The sequence below is a fragment of the Sorex fumeus genome, unplaced genomic scaffold, assembly GCF_029834395.1.
Source record: "Sorex fumeus unplaced genomic scaffold, SorFum_2.1 ptg000092l, whole genome shotgun sequence".
NCBI lineage: Eukaryota > Metazoa > Chordata > Mammalia > Eulipotyphla > Soricidae > Sorex > Sorex fumeus.
The window spans coordinates 5,554,100-5,575,670 of NW_026606149.1; the positions used below are offsets into that span (position 1 = coordinate 5,554,100).

Below are 21,571 nucleotides of genomic sequence, written 5' to 3' on the forward strand. Positions count from 1 at the left end.
AATACTCAGCCAGGCAGTTGGTGGTTCAGTATCAGGACCTGTGGTGCCAACAACCAACAACCATACTGCATTTTGGGGAAAACTCCAGTGCTACCCCTATAATTTGCGGGGTCATAAAAATCATAAAGTGCTGGGGATTGAACCTGGGTGGGTGATACATCCAAACCCCTGAAGGATCTCCCAGTCTCAATGATTTCTCGAATTCTCTATTATGAGACTTATTAAATTAAGTTATTCATTTTTTTGCCAGCTTTCTCCCACGTTCACTGGGATCATTGTACCCTTCCCCATTTGTTAATGCTAGGATTTTTTTTTCCTGCTAACATTTGAGCATAGAAACGTTTTAGTAAAATAGAGTGGTTCTTCTGGATGCCCTGTAATACTCTGCAGGTTTGAGCAATGTTTTGTGCACCATCCATTTGAAGGGCAGTCAATGTTAGCATTATGATTTACACATTCTGTTTTTCCCAAATATCAGACAGCAGATGTGAATATCAAAGACCATGCAGCCGTAGGCACAGTGCGATTCATTAATGATGCCCAGGTATTTGGTTATTTTGGAAGGATATATCCTATTTCATGGCATTTAGACAATGATTGGTTGCTAACCTCAGTCTCAGAATTGAGGGGAAGGAAATCATTTGGGAGGAGGTTTTGTTTTCTACTTTTATAATGGCAGAAGTTTCCCTGTGCACGATAGACGCCACTAACATATGATTAGTTTTGAATATAGAAGCTGAACTTTAGCAAAAAGATCTTGACCCAAAAGAAAAAGGAAAAGGAAAGATTTCAGTTTCAGCATTATCTTTCTTCCTGACTCACCCTGTTGAACTGAGTTTCATTTATCCTTTTATATGAGATCATGCTCCTTCGATTCGCTACGTGTAATCCCGCTGGAGTGAGAATTGTGCTGGGAATGTGGGTGATATATTTAATACTGAATGTTGATACTTGCCTACACACAAAAATTGTAAAGTTCATGGAATATATGTGATGTGGATAGATGCATAGTCAAACCTTTAGGCTTATATTGTAGATAATGGGAAAATGGTCTTCACTTTTCAGCTATACAATTTATATGTCATTTCTCTAGGAAATAAATGTGAACTCCATATTTACGTTAGTCTCCTGGTCAATAATCTAAGAATTTGAGTATAAATGTTTCCCAGGTGGAAACTGACTTTCAAGCTGTTATATATACAATTAAATTTAACCCATTTAGAATCTGAATTGGCATCCGCAGATCTTTTCTCTACAAAATACACAGGAGGTGTTCTTTCAGACAATTGCAGCCTGTTACCAGCAAGTATTCAGGGTTTAAGGTCATGACATTATGATGGATGATAACAAATTTCTAAACATATCGGTCCTTTCCATCTGCCACTGCACTATTATGCCTTGCAACATAATTAATTCAACAGCACTGCCTTCAAATCACTATTCACAATTGAATTCGAACTCGAAAATGTATCTGTCAGCAATTCTTAAACTTTTGTTATCATGGCTTGTTTTTTTGTAATCTCTCAATTCTTGTAACATCCTGGTTTATGCATGTGTGTGTGTTTGTGTGTATGCATGTGCATGTGTGTGTGTGTGTGTGTGTGTGTTTCAACCATATAGTTAACTATCTATTGCTTACTATTAATGAGGACATGGTAGGCAGGGGTCACACCCACCACCTGGCCCCCTGGCGCCGTGTAATCCCATCAGCGGCCAAGACTCAGAGACTATAAAATCCAACTCCGGGAACCGCATTCGCGGGCACGCAACATCTTATCAGGACATCTTTTTATGACATCTTTTTATCTCATTCCTACTTTGGACAAACTTGCAGGCTATCGAATGTAGCCTGCCCACAGGGCAGAGTCTGGCAAACTCCCTGTGGCATACCAAATATGCCAAATACCAGTAACAATGATGGGTCTCATTCTCCTAAAGAGCCTTGAATATAATCTCAGGGCTAGGATGAAAGAGACGTTACTGGGGCCTGCTCGAGGCAATCGATGAATAACAGGATGATGAATGAAAAAAAAATGAATGAATGGTGCTAGGGATGTGGGATATTTCATAGGTCAGACCAAGTTCTTTAAATCCTGGAACTTATTAAAAAAACATTTTTCTGTAATAAAATGCATCCAATGCATTTAAATGGTATATCAAGGACTATAGAATTTTGCTGGAATTTCAGAGATACACACACAAACAAATTATCAAAGAAGGTTTGTGACCATTATCTAGTAATCGCAGTGCCAAGGACAGACATTCCAGAAGCCAAGCACTTTTATTTTGCTCACCATAACAGTGTCTTGAGTCCTGCAGAAGACGTAGATGGATTTGACGTGAGCACCGTGAGTTTGGAAAGGCTGTCTGAGCATGCATTAAATATTACCCGCCACAAAGATGAAATGAAAGTGTTCTTGCCTAAATCAAACAAATAAGACATTCCATCACAGGAATTGTGTGTGCACTAGATACTTAAGACTGTGGAGAGCAGCATGCAGTAAAAACCACCGGGGCTACTGACCCCTGTTAGCTTCGGATTCTGTGTTTCAAAGTAGAGTTTCAAAGCACTTCATTCTTACTATGGAGAATGCTTGCAGCCAGAGGTTGTAGAATCAGGGAAAGAAGGGATTAAGGATTAAGAATACGGAATGTGACAGGGACATGGGGGCTTGTGAGAGAAAAGGGGGCCAAAGCCAAGGTCCTGCTTGTCAGTGAATGTGAAGGTCACCATGGGGTCCTGCAACCCTTTGTGAGGGTCCTATAAGTGGAGTCTCCCGGCCCTATCTAAACTTCCACCTCTTTTCGCTGATCTTTCTCCATCCTTTACCTCTGCAGAACGATTCAATGTGTACCTTATGCCGACACCAAATTTGGATATTTACGGGGAATGCACCATGCAGATCACTCACGAGAATATCTATCTCTGGGACATTCACAATGCCAAGGTCAAACTGGTCATGTGGCCCCTCAGCTCCCTGCGGAGATACGGGCGGGACTCTACGTGGTTCACCTTTGAGTCTGGAAGGTAAGCGTTTGGGCTGTAGCCAAGGCAAGGGCGGGAGGTCTGTGACGGGGTGCCCCTGCCCCTGCATCCCAGGGCATCCGGGTACCCGTGAGGGGGAGTGATCATCACACACCTAACTATGCCAGGCACTTGCTGACAACGTGTATCAAGTGACGTTTAATTTCATGAATTTTTAGTTACCCTATTCGAAATCACTTCATACTTCAGCATCATACTAGGTTTGAAAGTGTTTTAAATTATACAATATATGTTCCCATTTTATTGCAGTACTTTATTTCAGTGTATCCTTATGCAGAAGGATACCCATAACACTTAGGATATCCTTGATGGCATATTTTGTGAGTTTATCATGAGCAAACAGTTTTGCAAAGAGTCTTCTATAAAATCGTTTAAATAAAACTTTCTGGGTTTGAGATCATTAATTCCATATTTACTGAACCATGTAATTTTCATAGCATTAATGAAGTACAATGTTCATTCAAAATGACTGAAGAAATGGAAGTCAGTGATTTATGAAAAGCATAATTTAGATTTTAAAGTTAGCAGGTCAAGGCAAAAATGTTGGTTTATTGATCACAGCATATGATTGGAATCCAGAAATGTCAGAAATGAATGCTGATTTCACAATAAGTATTCACAGACACAGTTTAGCCATGAACTTCAAACACTAAATATCTTGACATTGTGACCTCTAGGATATTGTCAAGCCAAGATTAGACTTAGGTCTGGGGTTCCATACCCGTGATGTCTCCTGTGTCAGTTCTCACAGAAAGACCTAAATGATCACATCTCCCAATGGTTCTGTCATCTCACAGTGTATTAATTCTGAGGTTCTGTTAACTTGATAGCACAACTTTAAATTCATAACTCTCTTATCACATTGTCAAATGCTCGTTGGAAGTCAGATTTTAGTGATAGCTATCTATGGAAAATCATATGTATTTTAAAGTTTTAAGAAGATCTTTTTTAAAACCCCTGAGCTGAAATAAGTTTAAAAGGTCGAGGCCCTTTTGCAAGGCTGTGATATTCTGGTTTCTACCATACAGATCTTCCACAGACCCCCAGTGCCATATTTACTTCGTGTTTACAACTCACCAAATTTCTCTTTACCTGATCACTGACAGAGTACATCACATGTGGATCAATTATATGGAACTAAACATTCTCATAAATAAAAAGTACATTTTTAGATGTGCACACCTTTTAAATTGTATGGTTGTGAAAAAGGGTATTATAGTTTAGAGATTATTGACCTAAAATGGATGATGCTTTTTTACTTGAGTTGAAAGTTTGTACATGTTTATGGAAAAGGAGATGATTCATTTTTCTTCAGCTGACAGTTCAGCCCCACCCTTTTAATTGAATTTTATTATTTTTTAATGTAGATAAATTTATTTAGGCTCTTCCCTCATTTCCAGGGTGGTCATGCAGCAATTTAAATGACTATAATATTTGATATATCCGTACACAAAATTTCCACTCAATTTATAGTATCCAAGTCATTTTTGCCAGTTTTTTTGTGCCTCAAACTCTTTTAGGGTAATATCTTAGCCATCCCAGATTTTAAAGTTGAACATTGTCAACCAAAGTGACCAACAACTCAGTGTAAAACTTGGTCTATCCAATAGTCAGTAATAATTGGTCTTTATGATTTTTAATCATTTTAAGATGCATGGAAAGAAAAATATTAAGATCAAAATAGATATTGTCTATTATCCAGGAGGTATTTCTGCTTTAATTTTGTTCAATTTTGTTGATTTACAAGGTCATTATTTGTTTGCAGGTATAACTTTAAAAAAATAAATAAATGCCTTTAGTATATTAAAAAAAATCACACTTAGACTCCTATGTACCCTGGGATTTAGAAAACTAGATTTAGACCACAGTTCTGTAGTTTATTAATAATTTAGTCTGGGCCGTTTTACCTCTCTGGCTTTTGGTTTTCTTCTCTTCACTATTAGGAGAATAGTGATCTGTATTTTTTACTGTGTTTGGAGAAGCTGAATTAGAGACTATAAAGCAGCAAGAAACATAGTAATTGTCACATAATGGGCATGTAAGATCTTATTTACCTACTCTAAGAAATCATACAATTTGTCATTTTCTAGTTTCTGAAAGATGCTTCTACTTAGATATGAAAAATTGTCTTCCTAGAGAACACTTACCATATATTTTTTACCAAAGACACCGGAAACATAGTAAAGATAAACCCAGGAAAAAAAAGTAGGCACTTAATTTCCTATGCTGAAGCCATCATTATGAACTCAGTGTCTAGAAATAGAAATTGGTCTAACTGTCATGAGTCATGAATCTGGGGCCAGCAGCAAATGGACCAGTGAAACAAGACTCAGGAGTGCAGATAAGGACAGTGCTGAGTGGCTCTCTCTACCAGCTGATGCTTTTATGGGTTAGTAGGTGCCTACTTCATCGAACTCTCTAATTTGCCATGTGCAAGTCATGGAATATGTTTTTGCTTCAGTTTTATGAAAGCTGGTGGGAAAGCAAATTGTAAAACAATGATAGTCAATATGAATCAAATGAAAATGGATATTTTCTGTGTTCTAAAACATATCAAGACATATCTAAAGGAATAAATAACAAAAAGCTACTGAAACTAAAGTGCATTTAGTAAACTCATAACATAGATAATAAATCTTCCCCCCAAAATGCATATTTTGTCTCCTAGCAATGAATAAAAGGAAAAGAAAGTAAGTACCTCTCAATCATGTCATCAAAAAACTGCAATACATATAGGTTGATTTAGCTAAATATGTGCTATCCTTCCACATTTAAATCACAAAATATGAATGACAGAAATTAAAGAAGGCCAAAATAAATGGGGCTGTACATCATGTTCATAAATTGGAAAACTCTATATATTGCTTAGATGAAAATCCCCTCGGAATTAGCATAAAGATTCAATGCAATCCCAATAAAGAATTCACCTCATTTTTCTTAAATAAAAGACAAAAATTGATTGTAACATGTACTTAGAATTGCAGAGGACCTAAAATAGCTAAAAGAATTTTGATGATAACGCTTTTGATGGATTTCCACTGTGCAGCTTGCTGTAAAGCTACAGTCGCCAAGACGGTGCAGCTTTGCCATAAGGAAGATCTAATGAGCACTAAAAAGAGTGAAGAGTCAAAAATAAACATGTACCAGTAAGGCTAAAATGCACGCTGAGGACATCCACTAAGGATAGAAGTGGTGGCGTGGTATGTCTCACCCCGTTCATATGCTCTATCCATACCATCCTTGGGCATTTGGGGTTCAGGGCCTTCTGAATGCTAAAAGAGATTAAGAATGGTGATGAGAGTGTGAGCTCTTGGGGAGGGATAAGTGCTCTGTAAGAAGAGATTTCCAGAAAGCCTGTCTGTCCATCAGCAAGCCAGGAAGGGACACCTCCCAAAATCCCACCACAGTGACACCTTGGCTTTGGACCTCTATCTTCCAAAACCATGAAAAAAGTAAAGTTGTTTTCTTAAGCCTTCTGGTTGACACTCGATTGTAATAGTTGAAGCTCCAGGAGGTATTTTACAGCTATGAAAAAGACAGGTGAATGAGACCAGTTGTAGTTACTGGTTTTGGCATATCGAATACACAGCGCCTATCTTCGAAAACTCTTGAGCTAATTCGCCAGCGTGGTTTGGCGCATGCCTCAGGCAACCGCAAGCTAACGTCCGAGCTTGCAAAGCAGTGCAGAGATGCGATCAAGGAAGACCTCAAAGAGAGAAGAGCAGAAGTACTGGTAGATGCGGCAGAAGCCGGGAAAAGTATTCGTAACGCCCGCCTGTCCTTCGCCAACTATAAGACCAAGATGACTGCCCTCCGACGTCCTGATGGATCCATCACATCCTCCAGAACGGCAATGGAGAAGATTATCCATGACTTCTACTCAAATCTCTTCGATAGCCATGTCCACTTGCCAACATACCAAATTCCACAGGATGGGTATGTCGTTCCCAATGTTCTCCCTTCCGAAATCCGACACGCCATTTCGTCAGTAAAGAAGCAAACAGCACCCGGCCCAGACAAGGTCAGACCTGAACACCTGAAGAACCTGCCGTCAGTACTCATCAATACACTGGCTCGGCTCTTCACTCGCTACCTGTCTGAATGCAAGGTTCCATCTCAATGGAAAACCAGCAGGACCGTACTACTGTTCAAGAAGGGAGACATCCATGACATTGGCAACTATCGCCCGATCTGCCTATTGTCTGTCATCTACAAGTTGTTCACTCGAGTCATCCTGAATAGGATTGGCAGAACACTAGATGAAGGACAACCATGTGAGCAAGCAGGGTTCCGCAAAGGATTCAGCACCATCGACCATATCCACACGATAACCAAACTCACTGAGGTTTCTCGGGAGTTCAAGATGCCGCTCTGCTTAACGTTCATTGATTTAAAGAAGGCCTTTGATTCTGTTGAGACGGAAGCGGTCATTGAAGCCCTAGCCAATCAGGGCATTCAAGCCCAATACATCAGGATCCTCCGTGAGCTGTATTGCGGATTCACTACCAGGATCTCACCATTCTACAAAGAAGTGATCGTTGATGTCAAGAGAGGGGTGCGGCAGGGTGATACCATTTCACCAAAACTCTTCAGTGCCACCCTCGAGAACATCATGCGACGACTGGAATGGGAAGGAATGGGAGTGAAGATAGATGGTCGGCAACTACACCACCTCCGCTTTGCTGATGACATTGTTTTAATAACACCAAACATCAGCCAAGCGGCACAAATGCTGGCCGACTTTGACCGTGAGTGTGGAAAGGTAGGACTACAGCTGAATCTTACGAAGACAATGTTTATGAGAAACAGCCTTGTTCCTGACGCCCCATTCGCTCTCAATGGAACGACCATCTCCGAATGCAACAGCTATGTGTACCTAGGTCGAGAGGTCAACATGAGAAATGACCTGGCACCCGAGCTGCGCAGGAGGAAGAGAGCGGCTTGGAACGCCTTCAAGAACGTCGAAGGAATAGCTAAGAGGAGGAAGAACCTCCGGCTCCGGGCACATCTCTTTGATTCCACTGTTCTTCCTGCATTAACATATGCCTCAGAGACCTGGGCCCTACGCAAACAAGATGAGAACGCCATTCAGGTCTCCCAAAGAAGAATAGAAAGAGCTATGCTTGGAATATCACGTTTCACTCAAATGAGAGAACGAATCCGGAGTTCTGACATCCGTCGACGATCAAGGATCAGGGACGCTGCCTCATTTGCCAAGGTGTCGAAAATCAGATGGGCTGGTCACGTAATGAGATTTAAAGACGACCGCTGGACTAGAGCTGTTACTGATTGGATTCCACGGGATGTCAAGAGACCGCGTGGCCGCCCACCTACCAGATGGTCAGACTTCTTTGTCAAGGTCATGAACGATCGGTTTGAGGCCCTCCATGTTCCCGGAGCGAAGAGATGCCATTGGGCTACACTAGCACGCGACAGGGACAAATGGAGACGTTACTGGCGCCCGCTCGAGCAAATCGACGACTAACGGGAAGTTAAGTGATTAAGTGATTAAGTGATGAAAAAGACAAAGATGTCTTAACCATTAATTTCTTCTTTTTAAAAATATGTCAAAGAAAACTAAGAAAGCAAACCACGGAAGGACAAACCATAACATGTGTCTTTAAAAATGTATGTACATGTATTATAATCCTAGCAAATTCTTATCACCTAGAAATAGAAGACAGATAGTCCATTAATTGAGCATTTTGTAAAAGAAAACACACTTGAAGATGATAGCACTGTAGCACTGTCCTTCTGTTGATCATCGATTTGCTTGACTGGGCCCAGTAACGTCTCCATCGCGAGTCTTGTTGTTACTGTGTTTGGCATATTGAATATGTCACGGGTAGATTGCCAGGCTTTGCAGTGCATGGCAGATACACTCTGTAGCTTGCCGGGTTCTCCGAGAGTGGTGGAGGAATCGAACCAGGCTCAGACGCCAGCTGCATGCAAGGCAAACACCCTACTGCTGTGCTACTTGTAGATGATAAGAGAGAAAAATCCCTTCAGAGGACTCTACACTCTCACTCCTGTCTTACCCTGAGTTGCCTTAGGAAGTCCTCATCCCAAACTCTAGCCAGATGGTGATTACAACATCTGCATATGAAGAGAGTGGAGCTTACCATAATTAGTCGCGAGGAAATATAGATTAAAACCATAGTCAGACTTCTTTTATCAACCCCCTCCATATCAGAAAATAAAGTACAGGGCGGGGAAAAAAGGGAATAAAAGAAAATGCTGAGAAAACCATATGGACGTGAGTCGGATCAAGCTGGGGGGAATAGAAAATGGAATGCGATGTGAAAAGTGGTATTGAGTATTATAACCATGTGTTAAATATTGTAACACTAACCAAAACTACAATAGGGATTTAACTTTTGTAAATAAGCAAGAGGAACATGTGATAGCATTTCAAAAAATGGTTTGGCATTTTTACAGGTACCCCTATATGACAGAAAATTTAAGTGCTATATATGTACCCAACAACCACCGAAAATAATGTATAAATGTGTTTACATGGAGAGACAAAGCATCTTTTCCATAATACATAGAAACAGGAAACTCTTCAGATAACCCTCTGATATCGGTGGGGCCCACAAGTGGCTCATTTGAAGTGGGGAGGAGAAAGAGGGTCACTTTCTTCCCATCCTCTGCCACCCGCGACCGTCCCAGTGTTACTAGGTTTTTGTTTCACCTCGCAGAAAGGAATTTCAGGAGTAGACAGGCAGTGAAATTACACAGTTTTTATTTGGAGGTTGTGAAGGGAAGGAGGGGGAGAAAGTGGGAGAGTGGAGAGTGGCATGCTCAAGAGAGAACCAAGGGTTCTCCAAGGGCAGAGAGAGCCCCTATAACACACCCCAGCATTAGACATAAAAGCATGAAAGTCCACATCTCAAGAGCAGAGATGCAAGCAACACATGTGCTCAGGCATCACATATGCTCGGCCGTTGGGCGCAGGCAGCACATGGGCTTGGGCAGCATATGCGAGCTCCTCCTTTTTTTCAAGGTGGCCTTTATAGAGTATCTTCTCTGGATGTCTTGGTCTGGAATATTCTGAAGTCTCCTCTGGGCTGAATCACTAAAGTTAATCAGATTAAGGGAGAGGTCCGAAGGTATTAGAAGAATTTCCTTCATGGGGAGGGGTACAATCTCATGGGTGGTTGCTGGCTCCAGGTGAGGATCTTATCAAGGCCTTATTTCCTGTTTTCTGCTAGGTTGGCCTTTGCAACTTCAGAGCTATTATTTCCTCGAAAATGTACTGCATCACCTCGGGAGGGGGCCTTCCCTATCTGCCTGCCTGCCTACATCACCTCAATACATGAGTGGAGAGACAAATTGTTACATAGCTATGAGAAAATAATCTTAGGACTACCGACCAATAACACTTGCCATGGATGAATCGCTGACACGTTATTCAAAGCGATCTCTATGGGTCCATTTGTAGAAAATTCAGCCAAGGCCAAAACTAATTGACAATGACAATGAGCAGATCTGTAGTTCACTGGAAGTAGTGTTTGGGACAGGGTGAGACCTCCTGCATAGGGCCAAGGAGGAACTTTGCTGGGATGGTGAAAATGACCTCTACCCTAATATTTATTTTGGTATTATATTCTATACCCCGATGTTTTTAATGTGAAGGAAATATGGGGTTAGTAGAAGGGAATTTCTTGTTTTATTCTTATTTTATATTGTATGCTGTTTGAAAGGTTAGTTATGAGCATTTGAACCTTTGTACAATTAACAGTCTCTGGACAAATGGACAAAAGGGAAAACCTCACACACTCTCTGGATGGAAACCTGGAACTTTTCTTCCCTGTAAGGCTTTTATTCCCAGGTGGGCTGGGTAGGTTGGAAAACTGGTTCTTTTTAACCTAGAAGGGCTTCTTACATAGTGAATCTCTATTTTTCTCTCAGTATTGAGATTTATTTATACCACATTACGTGATTAAAAGTCAACACGAGCATTTGAATGCTAAGTTGGAAAGAACAGCTTAAGATCACTCCTAATTTCTCCATCTTTAGATAAACTGCTTTAGTTTAGTACACGTTTTTCCAATAAACATTTAGAATTAATATGAAGATGCTGATCCTATTTTTTTTTCTTAGTAGTATGTTTAGAACCCGTTTCTAAACCCTTTTAAATCAAGAGTCTAAGGACTGTGTGGTATCTGAGCATATGATCATTAATTTAACATTAAAGTGTTTTCTAAATGAACCGTTAGAAAGAAAGACACATTGACCATCTGTTGAAAAATGTGCAGATCTCTGATGATTTTCATAGCAGAATATCTTAAAGAATTACTGCGTGAAAGGGGATGCATGTTTTCAAGATTCTTTATACTATAGAGAATTGCTTTCAAGGAAAGTAATATCACTCCATACTCCCTCTCATGGCGCATGGAGCAGGTGTGACCTCATGGCCATAAGCATTAGAATGTGATTTCAATGTTTCTAGTTTAAGAGAGGACTTTTCATATTCCTCTCTGTCTGTCTGTCTGTCTGTCTCTCTCTCTCTCTCTTGCTCTACTTTATGATTAAAGGGCATCTTTATATCTTTATGTGTACTATTCATGGGTAATTATTTCCTTCTCCAAATTGTGGGTCTCCTTTGCCCTTACGTAACTGGATATGGGCCAATATGCATCTGTTTATAATTCCAGACATTGTCCCTCTTGTTGACGGGCGCCAAGGACAGAAAGTAAATTCAAACTTGATGCAGAGAAGTTGGATGGGGATGAGGGTGATAAGAAAGGGACAATTTAAAGGGCATTGCTGGCCTAGCCAATATTACGGAGCTCAAGATATACATTTCCTACATGAGGTATATCAGAGGCTAGCACACAGATACTTATTTATATGGCTATATGTATCCTCTAGAAAGTAACTAAAGTAGAGATATCAAGAACTCTGATTATTAATCATAGTTTCCTCTACTTGCATACTTTAAAAAATGCTTAGAGAAAAACTCTACTGTACTGCTAAAATACAAAAATAAGCAACAGCAGTGCGTCTAGATGATTCTACATACCTAGGAAATCTTCCTGCTCTTCATCCAGATGCCTCAGAGTGAGTACACCCAACTGAGGATGATGCCAGAAGCTTTCTGGGGGCTTCTCCCCCAGAGAGACTTGGGCTGGGAGATGAATTCACAGCCCCATGTCAGCAGAGAGCAATTGCTCTGTCACCATCACAGTTGTTTGTTTGCATCTTAACAGGCAAAAACAACCTATTTGCCTCACCAGCTTATTTTCTATCCACAAAAAATTTAAAGCTATCCAGACAGTCGGAGGAAGTCAGTATCTTCTTGATAATGTGCAATTTTATCTCGTGAGAGACAAAACTACTTTTTCAACTGCTGATGTGGCATTTTCACTTCATATCACCTCATAAATATTGTAAGCAAAAATCAGGAGAAGTTCAGAATCCTGCACCAGAAAATTTAAGTCAGACCCTAATTTTTTTTATGAATTTTTTTGTTTAAAACATAATTTCCCTATTCAGCACAATATTTTAATGTCAAAAGACCAACAAACACCTTGTCTCTGATGATATTGCTTCTATTTAGAAGTCTGGAGAAGAGATTTTTTTTTAAGGATCAAACACAGCTTAAATGTTGTAAACCAGTTCTTAGGGACGGACAATTAGGTAATGCTGTTGCACTGTTGTGGGGGGTTATGAGCATGTTGTGGGGAGCAGGAGAACCCCTTCTTGGGCCTTTCTCAGCTAAACAATCAAACAGCACCAGATAGCAAAGGCAAACTCAATGTAATAGCCTGCCTGTGGAATATTTACATGGCAGTGATTTCTGAAACAAACAGGAAGTGGACCTTTGACCTGGGGTTCAAGGAGAAAGCTGTGGGCAGAGATATTCTTTCACTAAGAGGGATGACTTTGCCATTACCCTGAGGCCAAAAGGCTGAGTTTTTCAGACAGAAACACCTTGTTCATTGAAAACTTCCACATTTAGACAGTTTACTTTGGGCGGGGGGGGGGGGGGGGGGGGGGGATGGCTGGAGCGATAGCACAGCAGGTAGGACGTTGGCCTTGCAAGCAGTTGACCTGGGTTCGATTCCTCCGTCCCTCTTGGAGAATCTGGCAAGCTATTGAGAGTAACCCTCCCGCACTGCAGAGCCTGGTAAGCTCCTAGAGGCGTATTTGATATGCCAATAAGTCTCACAATGGAGATGTTACTAGAGCCCACTTGAGCAAATCGATGAACAACAGGAGGACAGTACTGCTCTGTTGGGAACAGGGCAACAGAGAGAGAAAAGACAAGAATTTCTTCTCCAGCTGCAGGCCTCTGCTCTGAGCTGAAAGTCACCTGGATGCCTGAGTCCAAATTAGTCAGCTTTTCTGAAGCCAGAGGAACACAGCTGACCTTAGTTCCGGTCCCAAGTGACTCAATGGAGATGCCAGCTTTGTGCATGTGGAGAGAAGTTGTTTGGGGCAAAAGCTGCAGCTATTTCATATGGAGACTCCATTTATCCCTGAACCCTTTTCATTCACAAACTGCAGAAACCTTTCTGGAAACCTCTTCCTTCTCTAATGTATAAGCAAGAGTTAAAAGGAAAGATAAGAGGGGGGCTGGAGTGATAGCACCGCAGGTAGGGTGTTTGCCTTGCATGCAGAAGACCCAAGGTTCAATTCCCAGCATCCCATATGGTCCCCCTAGCACCGCAGGAGTAATTCCTGAGTGCATGAGCCAGGAGTAACCCTTGTGCATTGTTGGGTGTGACCCCCACCCCAAAAAATGAGCGTGATACCAAAGGATGATCAAAAGAAAAAAAAACAACCCTGACACATGATAAATCTGAGTGTGAGAATTAACAATGTGGCTTTTCACGAGTCACTTTATGAAAATCCAGACACAAATAGAGAAAATATTTGAAAGTCACATATTTGGCAAAGCTATATCCAGAATAACTTTTAATAAATAAGGGTATTTGTAGGAGTCAGAGTGATAGTACAGTGGGGAGGGCATTTGCCTTGCATGTGGCAGACCCAGGTTCAATCCCCAATATCCTACCTGGTTCCCCAAGCACCACCAGGAGTAATTCCTGAGTGCAGGGCCAGGGATAACCCCGAGCATCTCCAGCTGTGATCCAAAAAGTCAAAAATTAATAAGTGTATTTGCAAATACAAAACATAAATGGGCTAGTTTATAAAAATTTCTTGATTTTGTCCTAAAATTCCTTTCATTTTCTACTACAAAAAATATAGTTTGAACACATATACACCAGTAAAGCTTCCCCCTTTTTATCACCAAACTTATAAACTCCAGCTCTGGTCAGATATTTAGAAACTCAAAAATGTAAATCTTGTTTCCAGAAAAAGTCTTCAAGATGTTATTTTCTTTTTTGGTGAGCTCTAGTTCTGCTGGTTGAGAAGATTCGGCAGCTCTGAGTCAGAGGAAGAAGTAATGTGATTATGATACTAGAGAACCAAGTATTTTGACTTTGTCATTTCAAGCTGTGGCATTAGCACATAATATAACTTTTCATTATAAAGTTATTAATATATAATATAGCAAGGAAATAATCTTCTCTAGCAAAAAACTCATCTTTTAACAAAGATCAAAGGTAGTGTCCTGGAATTTGGAGAGAACAAAATCCACATTTTCTAGACTGTTCCTTTATAGAATTAACCATAACAGTTCCATTCAGTAGCCTAAAGGTTAGGTAATGGAAAGAAAGTGAACTGAGAGAAACACTTTCATACTACTCTCCTTATAAATACTATTAATAAAATATAATTGCCACCAGCCACTAAAGGGCTGTAGTGTTGCAGTGAACAAGAGTCTGCGTTTTATGTACTAAAAGGAGAAAATTAGCCAGAATTGCTGGTCATTTGAATATGGTAAGTTGAAGAAGGGGAGGACTTAAAGGTTTTTTCATTGTGAACTAAGAGAGGAAATCACTGCCGAGAAATTCTGTATGGAAATTCTATATGGAAACCTGGTTTTGAAACATGATCTTGAGAATAATATACTTATTGAATTTGATGGATCTAGAAGATATCTGTATGACTGGAAAGATAGCACAGCAGATGAACACCTTATCTCCAGAATATTTTATAAATTAAAAATTCAGAAATATCAAAAAAAATACAACTCATCCAAAAGCTTTCTAATATGAGACAGTCCCATTTTGGTTTTGTGTTATATATATACAAGTATATTTTATTGAATGACCATGAGATATACAGTTACGAAGTTGTTCTTGATTGAGTTTCAGTCATGTTTCAACACCCATCCCCTTACCAGGGCACATTTCTCACCGCCAATGTCCCCAGCTTCACTCCCAACACCTCCCTACACCCCACCACCTCCCTGCACCCCACTCCACATAGCCTGTCTCTATGCACTGTAGCACTGTCCTCCCGTTGCTGATTGATTTGCTCGAGGGGGCCCCAGTAACGTCTCCATTATGAGACTTATTGTTACTGTGTTTGGCATATCAAATAATACGTCACGGGGAGCTTGCCAGGCTTTGCCGTGATACTCTTGGTAGCTTGCCGGGCTCCTCCGAGAGGGGCAGAGGAATCGAACCCGGCTCGGCTGGGCTGGCTGCGTGCAAGGCAAACGCCCTACCACTGTGCTATCATTCCAGCCCTGTGCTATCGCTCCAGCCTGTCTCTATAGAAGACTCTTCTCTCTCTCTCTCTCTCTCTCTCTCTCTCTCTCTCTCTCTCTCTCTCTCTCTCTCTCTCCCCTCCCCCCCTTTTAGGCAATATTGTTACTGAAAAGGCATCGTGCATATCCCTTTACCTCCTTCCAACACTCAGTTCTTGTCCAGAGTGATCATTTCCAATCATCATTGTCATCACGGTCCCTTCTGTGTCCTGACTGCAGGTCCCTCCCACTTTGTGGCAAGCTTCCTACCATGAACCAGTCCTCCTAGCTCTTGTTTACATAGCTTTGAGTATTATTTATGTACTACGTTGTTAGTTTGTTTTGTTTTTATAGCCACAAATGAGCGCAATCATCCTATGTCTGTCCCTCTCGCTCTGAGTCATTTCACTCGGCATGATGCTCTCCATGTCCATTCGTGTATAAACAAACTTCATGACTTCATTTTTCCTAACAGCTGCGTGGTGCTCCGTTGTGTAGATGTTCCATCGCTTCTTGGGTTGTTTCCAGATTCTGGCTCTTGTGAGTAGTGCTGCAAAGAACACAGGAGTGCAGACGGCTTTTCTGCCGTGTGTTTTGGGGTCACTAAGGTATATTCCCAGAAACAGCATTGCTGAGTCGTATGGAAGCTCAATTTCTAGGGTCCCATTTTGTTTTATTTTGTTTTGCTTGTCTTTGCCTCTGGTGTCAAATCATTGAAGACTATTCTAAGATCTGTTTTCTGGAGGTTTGCCTCTGTTTTTTTTTTCAATGTATTTTATAGATTATGGCCTAATCTTGATGTCTTTAATCCCTTTGGACTGTACTTTTGTGAATGGTGTGAGATACAATTCTAGCTTCATTTTTTAACATGTATAGTGTTCCAGTTTTCCCAGCACCATTTGTTCAAAAGACTTGGCTTGCTACATTGAATTTACTTAGTTCCTTTGTCTAAATAAACTATCCATAAATTTTAGGGTTTGTCTCAGAACTCTCATTTCTGTTCCATTAGCCTGTGAATCTATCCTTATTCCAGTATCCTTATTCTAGTATCCTTATTCTTCACAAAAAAAAAAAAATGTGAGGTGCATCACAATAACATTATAGTAGAATTCAGAGATCAGGCATGAAATATTTCTCATCATTTTTTCTCGGAGTTGCTTTGGCTATTTGGGGAATCTTATGGTTCCGTGTAAATTTTATCAGAGTTTGTTCAAGTCCTTGGAGATTGTCTTTGGGATTTTGACAGGGATAGCATTGAATCTGTGTAAACTTTTGGGTAGTGGAGTCTTTTTGACAATATTAATTACTCCAGTTATGGAACATTTTTTCCATTTCCCCATCTCTTTACATAATGCTCTATTTTTTTCTATATAAGCCCTTAACCTTCTTTGTTGATTCCTATGTATTTGATGTTTTGGGGTGCAATTAAAAAACATTTTTATTGAATGGCTGTGAGATACAGTTATAAAGTTTTCGTGTTTGAGTTTCATTCATACAGTGACCAAACACCCATTCCTCTACCAGTGCATTTTCCACCATAGATGTCCCCAGTATACTTACACCCACTGATACCCTCCCCCTACCTCTATGGCAAAAAATTTCCCCCGTACTCTCTCTATACTTTTGGGAAGGGGTGCAATTTTGGACAGGGTTGACTTTTATAGTTCTTCCTTGTTCTAGTTCATCATTTTTATACAGAAATGCTACGGGTTTTGTGTGTTAATTTTGTAGACCACTGCCTTGCTGTATTGGTTTATTGTTTCCAGGAGCTTTGTGGTGGATTCCTTAGGGTTTTCCAGGTATATTTTCATGTCAATGTAGGGCCCATTGGAGACGTTACTGGCGCCCGCTCGAGCAAATCGACGACTAACGGGAAGTTAAGTGATTAAGTGAAGTGATTTTCATGTCATCTTCAAATAATAATAGCTTTTCTTCTCCTTTTTAAGTTTGAATCCCTTTAATTTATTTTTCTTAACTAATTACTGTGCCAACTTTTCCGAAACAATATTAAATAAAATTGGAGATCTTTGTATCTGATCTCAGGGGAAAAGGTTCAGTTTTTACTGCTGAGAGTGATATTTTCTGTAGGTTTGTTGTAAATGACTGTTACTATCTTTTGTTTATTTGTTCAAATAATAAAGCAAGATAGTTTATATTGAACAAAACTTACTTAGAAGAATGTGAGGTTTAGGGCCAGAGAGATAGTACAGAGGCTGCCCTGCATGCAGCCAACCTGGATCTGATCCTTACCAACTCCATACTTTACTCTGAGCCTGACAAAATGATCCCTGAGCACAAAACCAGGAGTAAACACAGAGCACAGTCTGCTATGCTCACTCCCCCACCCCTAAAAAGTAAAATTAAAATGTGAAGGGAGAGAGAGATATGTGTTACTGAAATATGTTTTCAAGAGAGAATACGGATTCTTCAGAATGGAAAAAGGAGAGAGAGAGAGAGAGAGAGAGAGAGAGAGAGAGAGAGAGAGAGAGAGAGAGATTGAACAGAGAAGAGAGGCTTGAAAGAGTAGACCAACAATTAGTATTTTTTTAAAATTTTTATTAGTGAGAAACCATGAGGTACAGTTGTAGACTTACAAATTTTGTGCTTGGGTTTCAATTACACGATGATCAAATATCCATCCCTCCGCCAGTGCCCATTTCCCACCACCACAGATCCCAGTATCCCTCCCACCCCCCATCCCCCCAATCCCACCCTGCCTCTGTGGCAGGGCATTCCCCTTTGTTCTCTCTCTTCTTTTGGGTGTTGTGGTTTGCAAAAGAGTCAAGCCTGATTTTCAGGGAGAAATGTCGGATGATTTACTTTCCATTGATTACATTGCATATAAGGAAATGTCGATATAAGATATTGGCTCTATTTGGGGCCCGGAGCATTCTCCGGGAGCTGTGGGGCCCTCCAGCCAGTTTTCTTCTTTGTTGCTGTGTGCTGTAAGATGGCACTGGGGGGTGAGTTGTGGGCGTGACTTCCTGAATCAGAGGTTGCCTGGGAGCCAGAGCAGCCCCATTGTGGTTTGGAAAAAAAATGTCCTGGTACCCACATGCCAGAGCCATGCTTGTAGAAGCTCATGGTCACCGGGATTCCATCTGGAGAAGGCAGGATGGCAGCACCTACCCCATCTGGGACCTCCCGGTGATATCGGCTCTGTTTGGGGCCCGGAGTATTCTCCGGGAGCTGTGGGACCCTCCAGCCAGTTTTCTTCTTTGTTTCAACAATTAGTATTTTGAGGCATATCCCTTCTTTATCCACCTTGAGATTTTTATAATGAATTGATATTAAATCTTTTGCATGGCAAAAGAGACTCAAACCAAAATGTAAGAAAAAAACACTCCACTGAATGGAAAAAATATTTGCATGAAGTATATCTGATAAAGGGCTAATTCCCAAGATTTATAAAATACTCAAAGTTCAACAGCTAAAAAAAATTCAGTAACTCCATCCAAGTTGGGGAGAATAGATAAACAGATGAACAGGTCTTCAGTGAAGATGTTTAGATGTACAGGAGGCATATGAAAAAGCATTCAGAGTCAGTTGTGAGTAGAGAAATGCAAATCAAAAGAAGAATGAGATCTCACACCACTGAAAATGACATACAGCAAAAAGATTAGAAATGGCAAGTGTTGGCAGGCTGTGATGAGAAGGGAAACTGCATTCTCCATCAGTGGAATTCTCCTCTGGTTGATCCACTGTGGGAAGCAATATGAAGATCTCCCAATTAAGCTGGAAAGGTGGAAGTGTTGGGATATATTTTTATTCTCTGTTTATTTTTCATAATCTAATTTCTCATGTGCCAAAAAACAAAATTAATTTTCATATGTATTAGTAGGATCTTCAGGAATATGGAATGCCCAGAAGAACCGTTTCCCTCAGAACTGCAATGTGGGGCTGATGTCAGCAAAGCTCTTTATGATGGAAAACAGGAGCTTTGAACCACTCTCTGCCTTGGACTAAATAGTGGTCCTTTTTTGTATTTGAATAAATCAATTCCAGGGACTTCTACCTGTATTTGTGACACTAGGGAAGAGAACTACTTGTTTTGCAACCTTACAAAGAATTTCAAAATCGAATGCTCAGAATTTTGAAGGAATCAAAAAACATTTTAATTTACTTCTAACATTTTGTACCTCTTCTGATCTGTTTCATTTATCATCATTCACATTATTTAATTTTGTAAATTTACAATTTTTGAAAAGTTCAAATGATTAAGAAGCTGTAATTGAATAATAAAATGGTTAAAATCTAAGCACATAAAATATTGAGAGGAAATACGAGAATAAATAAAATATTCAAAGCAGCTGCTTTTGACACAGTTTCTATTTTCTACACTACATGCAGTGTATGTTTTTCTTTGCTCTTTTGCTGGTGCTATAAAAAGGCTATACATAAATATTTTTAATTTAGTGAAATATCAGGTCTAGTTTTAAATGCATACATTGAATCAATTTCCATCATCATCACTTGTATATAAAATGCTGTGAGTCTGTTATATAAAGACACTGATGAAGTCACAATCTTTATCTAGAATTTAGGCAACACGAAGGAAAGAAAATAATCTCATAAATGCAAAATCAGTGATTACTTTGATTTTCTTCCTATATTTTTTCTGAGAAAGTTTTCACATTTTGTCCCTCACAAAAAAAGAAATGGATTAGTTAAAGGCACAGTATCAATTTTTCCATAGAAAACTATTGTCATTAAAGTAATATATGAACAATTAATTTTTAAGTGAGAGTCTATTCAGTTGAGTAAATCAGAACTAAACTATGGTCATGAGTTGGCGAGTTTGACAGGACAAGGGCTACCTACAAAGTAATCACTCCACATTGCATTTCTTCTGGCTTGCTACTAGGTTTCTTGCCTTTCATGTGGCAGAATCATGTAGTTTCCAACACTACTCAAACACCTGAAGCATACATGTCTGTATGCCTGGAACTCCAGGTTTGTTTAATCCCCAGCACTCAGGAGGAGGATGGTTTTTAAAAATTATATATATGTATGTATACTCATATATATGAATCAAAGTCACAAGAGCATCTGTAGTGACACATTAAATCCCTTCAAAAATTCCTTTGAAATGTTTCCTACATTGTCTCAGACACCGAGACAGACAGAAGTGACCCCTTCCCCAGAAGTCCCTTTGTATGTTTATAATTAAAGTATTTGCTCTAACAGTCCCTGTTCTATAATTACATTCTGCCTGTCATTGTACAAATTCCTCACCTGCTGGGGTTTTTTTTAATGAAACAATATTGGTTTCTTCCGAATAAGAGATGGGCATTGAGTCCCTCTATTGTCCTGTACGTGGTGGGTGTGTGAAAATGGGTGTTTACTGAATTTAGTCATGGCTGGTATTTGGATAACATGGGAAAATTTTCCAATCCTGTAATGTTTTGAAGCATATGATTTCATTATATTTTCCCATGAGCAATGAAAGCAGTCAGAGAAGAAAATACATTAAACAAGCTTTCATGGTTCAGAAAGAAATAGGCTTAGAAAGATGACAACATGGGGCAGAAGTCCCTGATATCTGAGATGTGAGGCTCACGTCATTGCATCTTCTCGTGCCTGGGGTTTGGAGAACAGTGCTGTGATGCTGAACTCCAAATGTGCATGTCTTCACAGTATCACATGTTGAAGTGTATCCCAAAGGTGCTGATATTACGAATTGGGGCTATTAGGCAGTTGACTCATGAAGGTGAAGTGCTCACAAAGAAATTCCCACCACGGTGAAAAAGATTTAGGAGTTGCTGTAGCCTGTGTTCTAACTCACACTCAGGCTAACCACCCTGTTTTTATGAAACTCTGAGCCTTGTTAGAGTGTTCAGTAGTAAAAGATCACACAAGGTGAAGTTCCCATCTGTGCTGACTTTCCTACTGCCTAGAAGACAAAAATACAGTAA

The 21,571-nt window shown here is 40.1% G+C and overlaps 1 protein-coding gene across 1 annotated transcript in view; it reads left to right on the top strand.

Annotated features, from left to right (window-relative positions):
- The window catches only part of DOK6 (docking protein 6), a 471,351-nt gene that overhangs the window by 287,930 nt on the left and 161,850 nt on the right, over nucleotides 1–21,571 (top strand). The window contains exon 5 of the mRNA XM_056131510.1: nucleotides 2,839–3,028. Coding sequence (XP_055987485.1) covers nucleotides 2,839–3,028 — 190 coding nt within the window. The remainder of the gene's footprint in view (nucleotides 1–2,838; nucleotides 3,029–21,571) is intronic.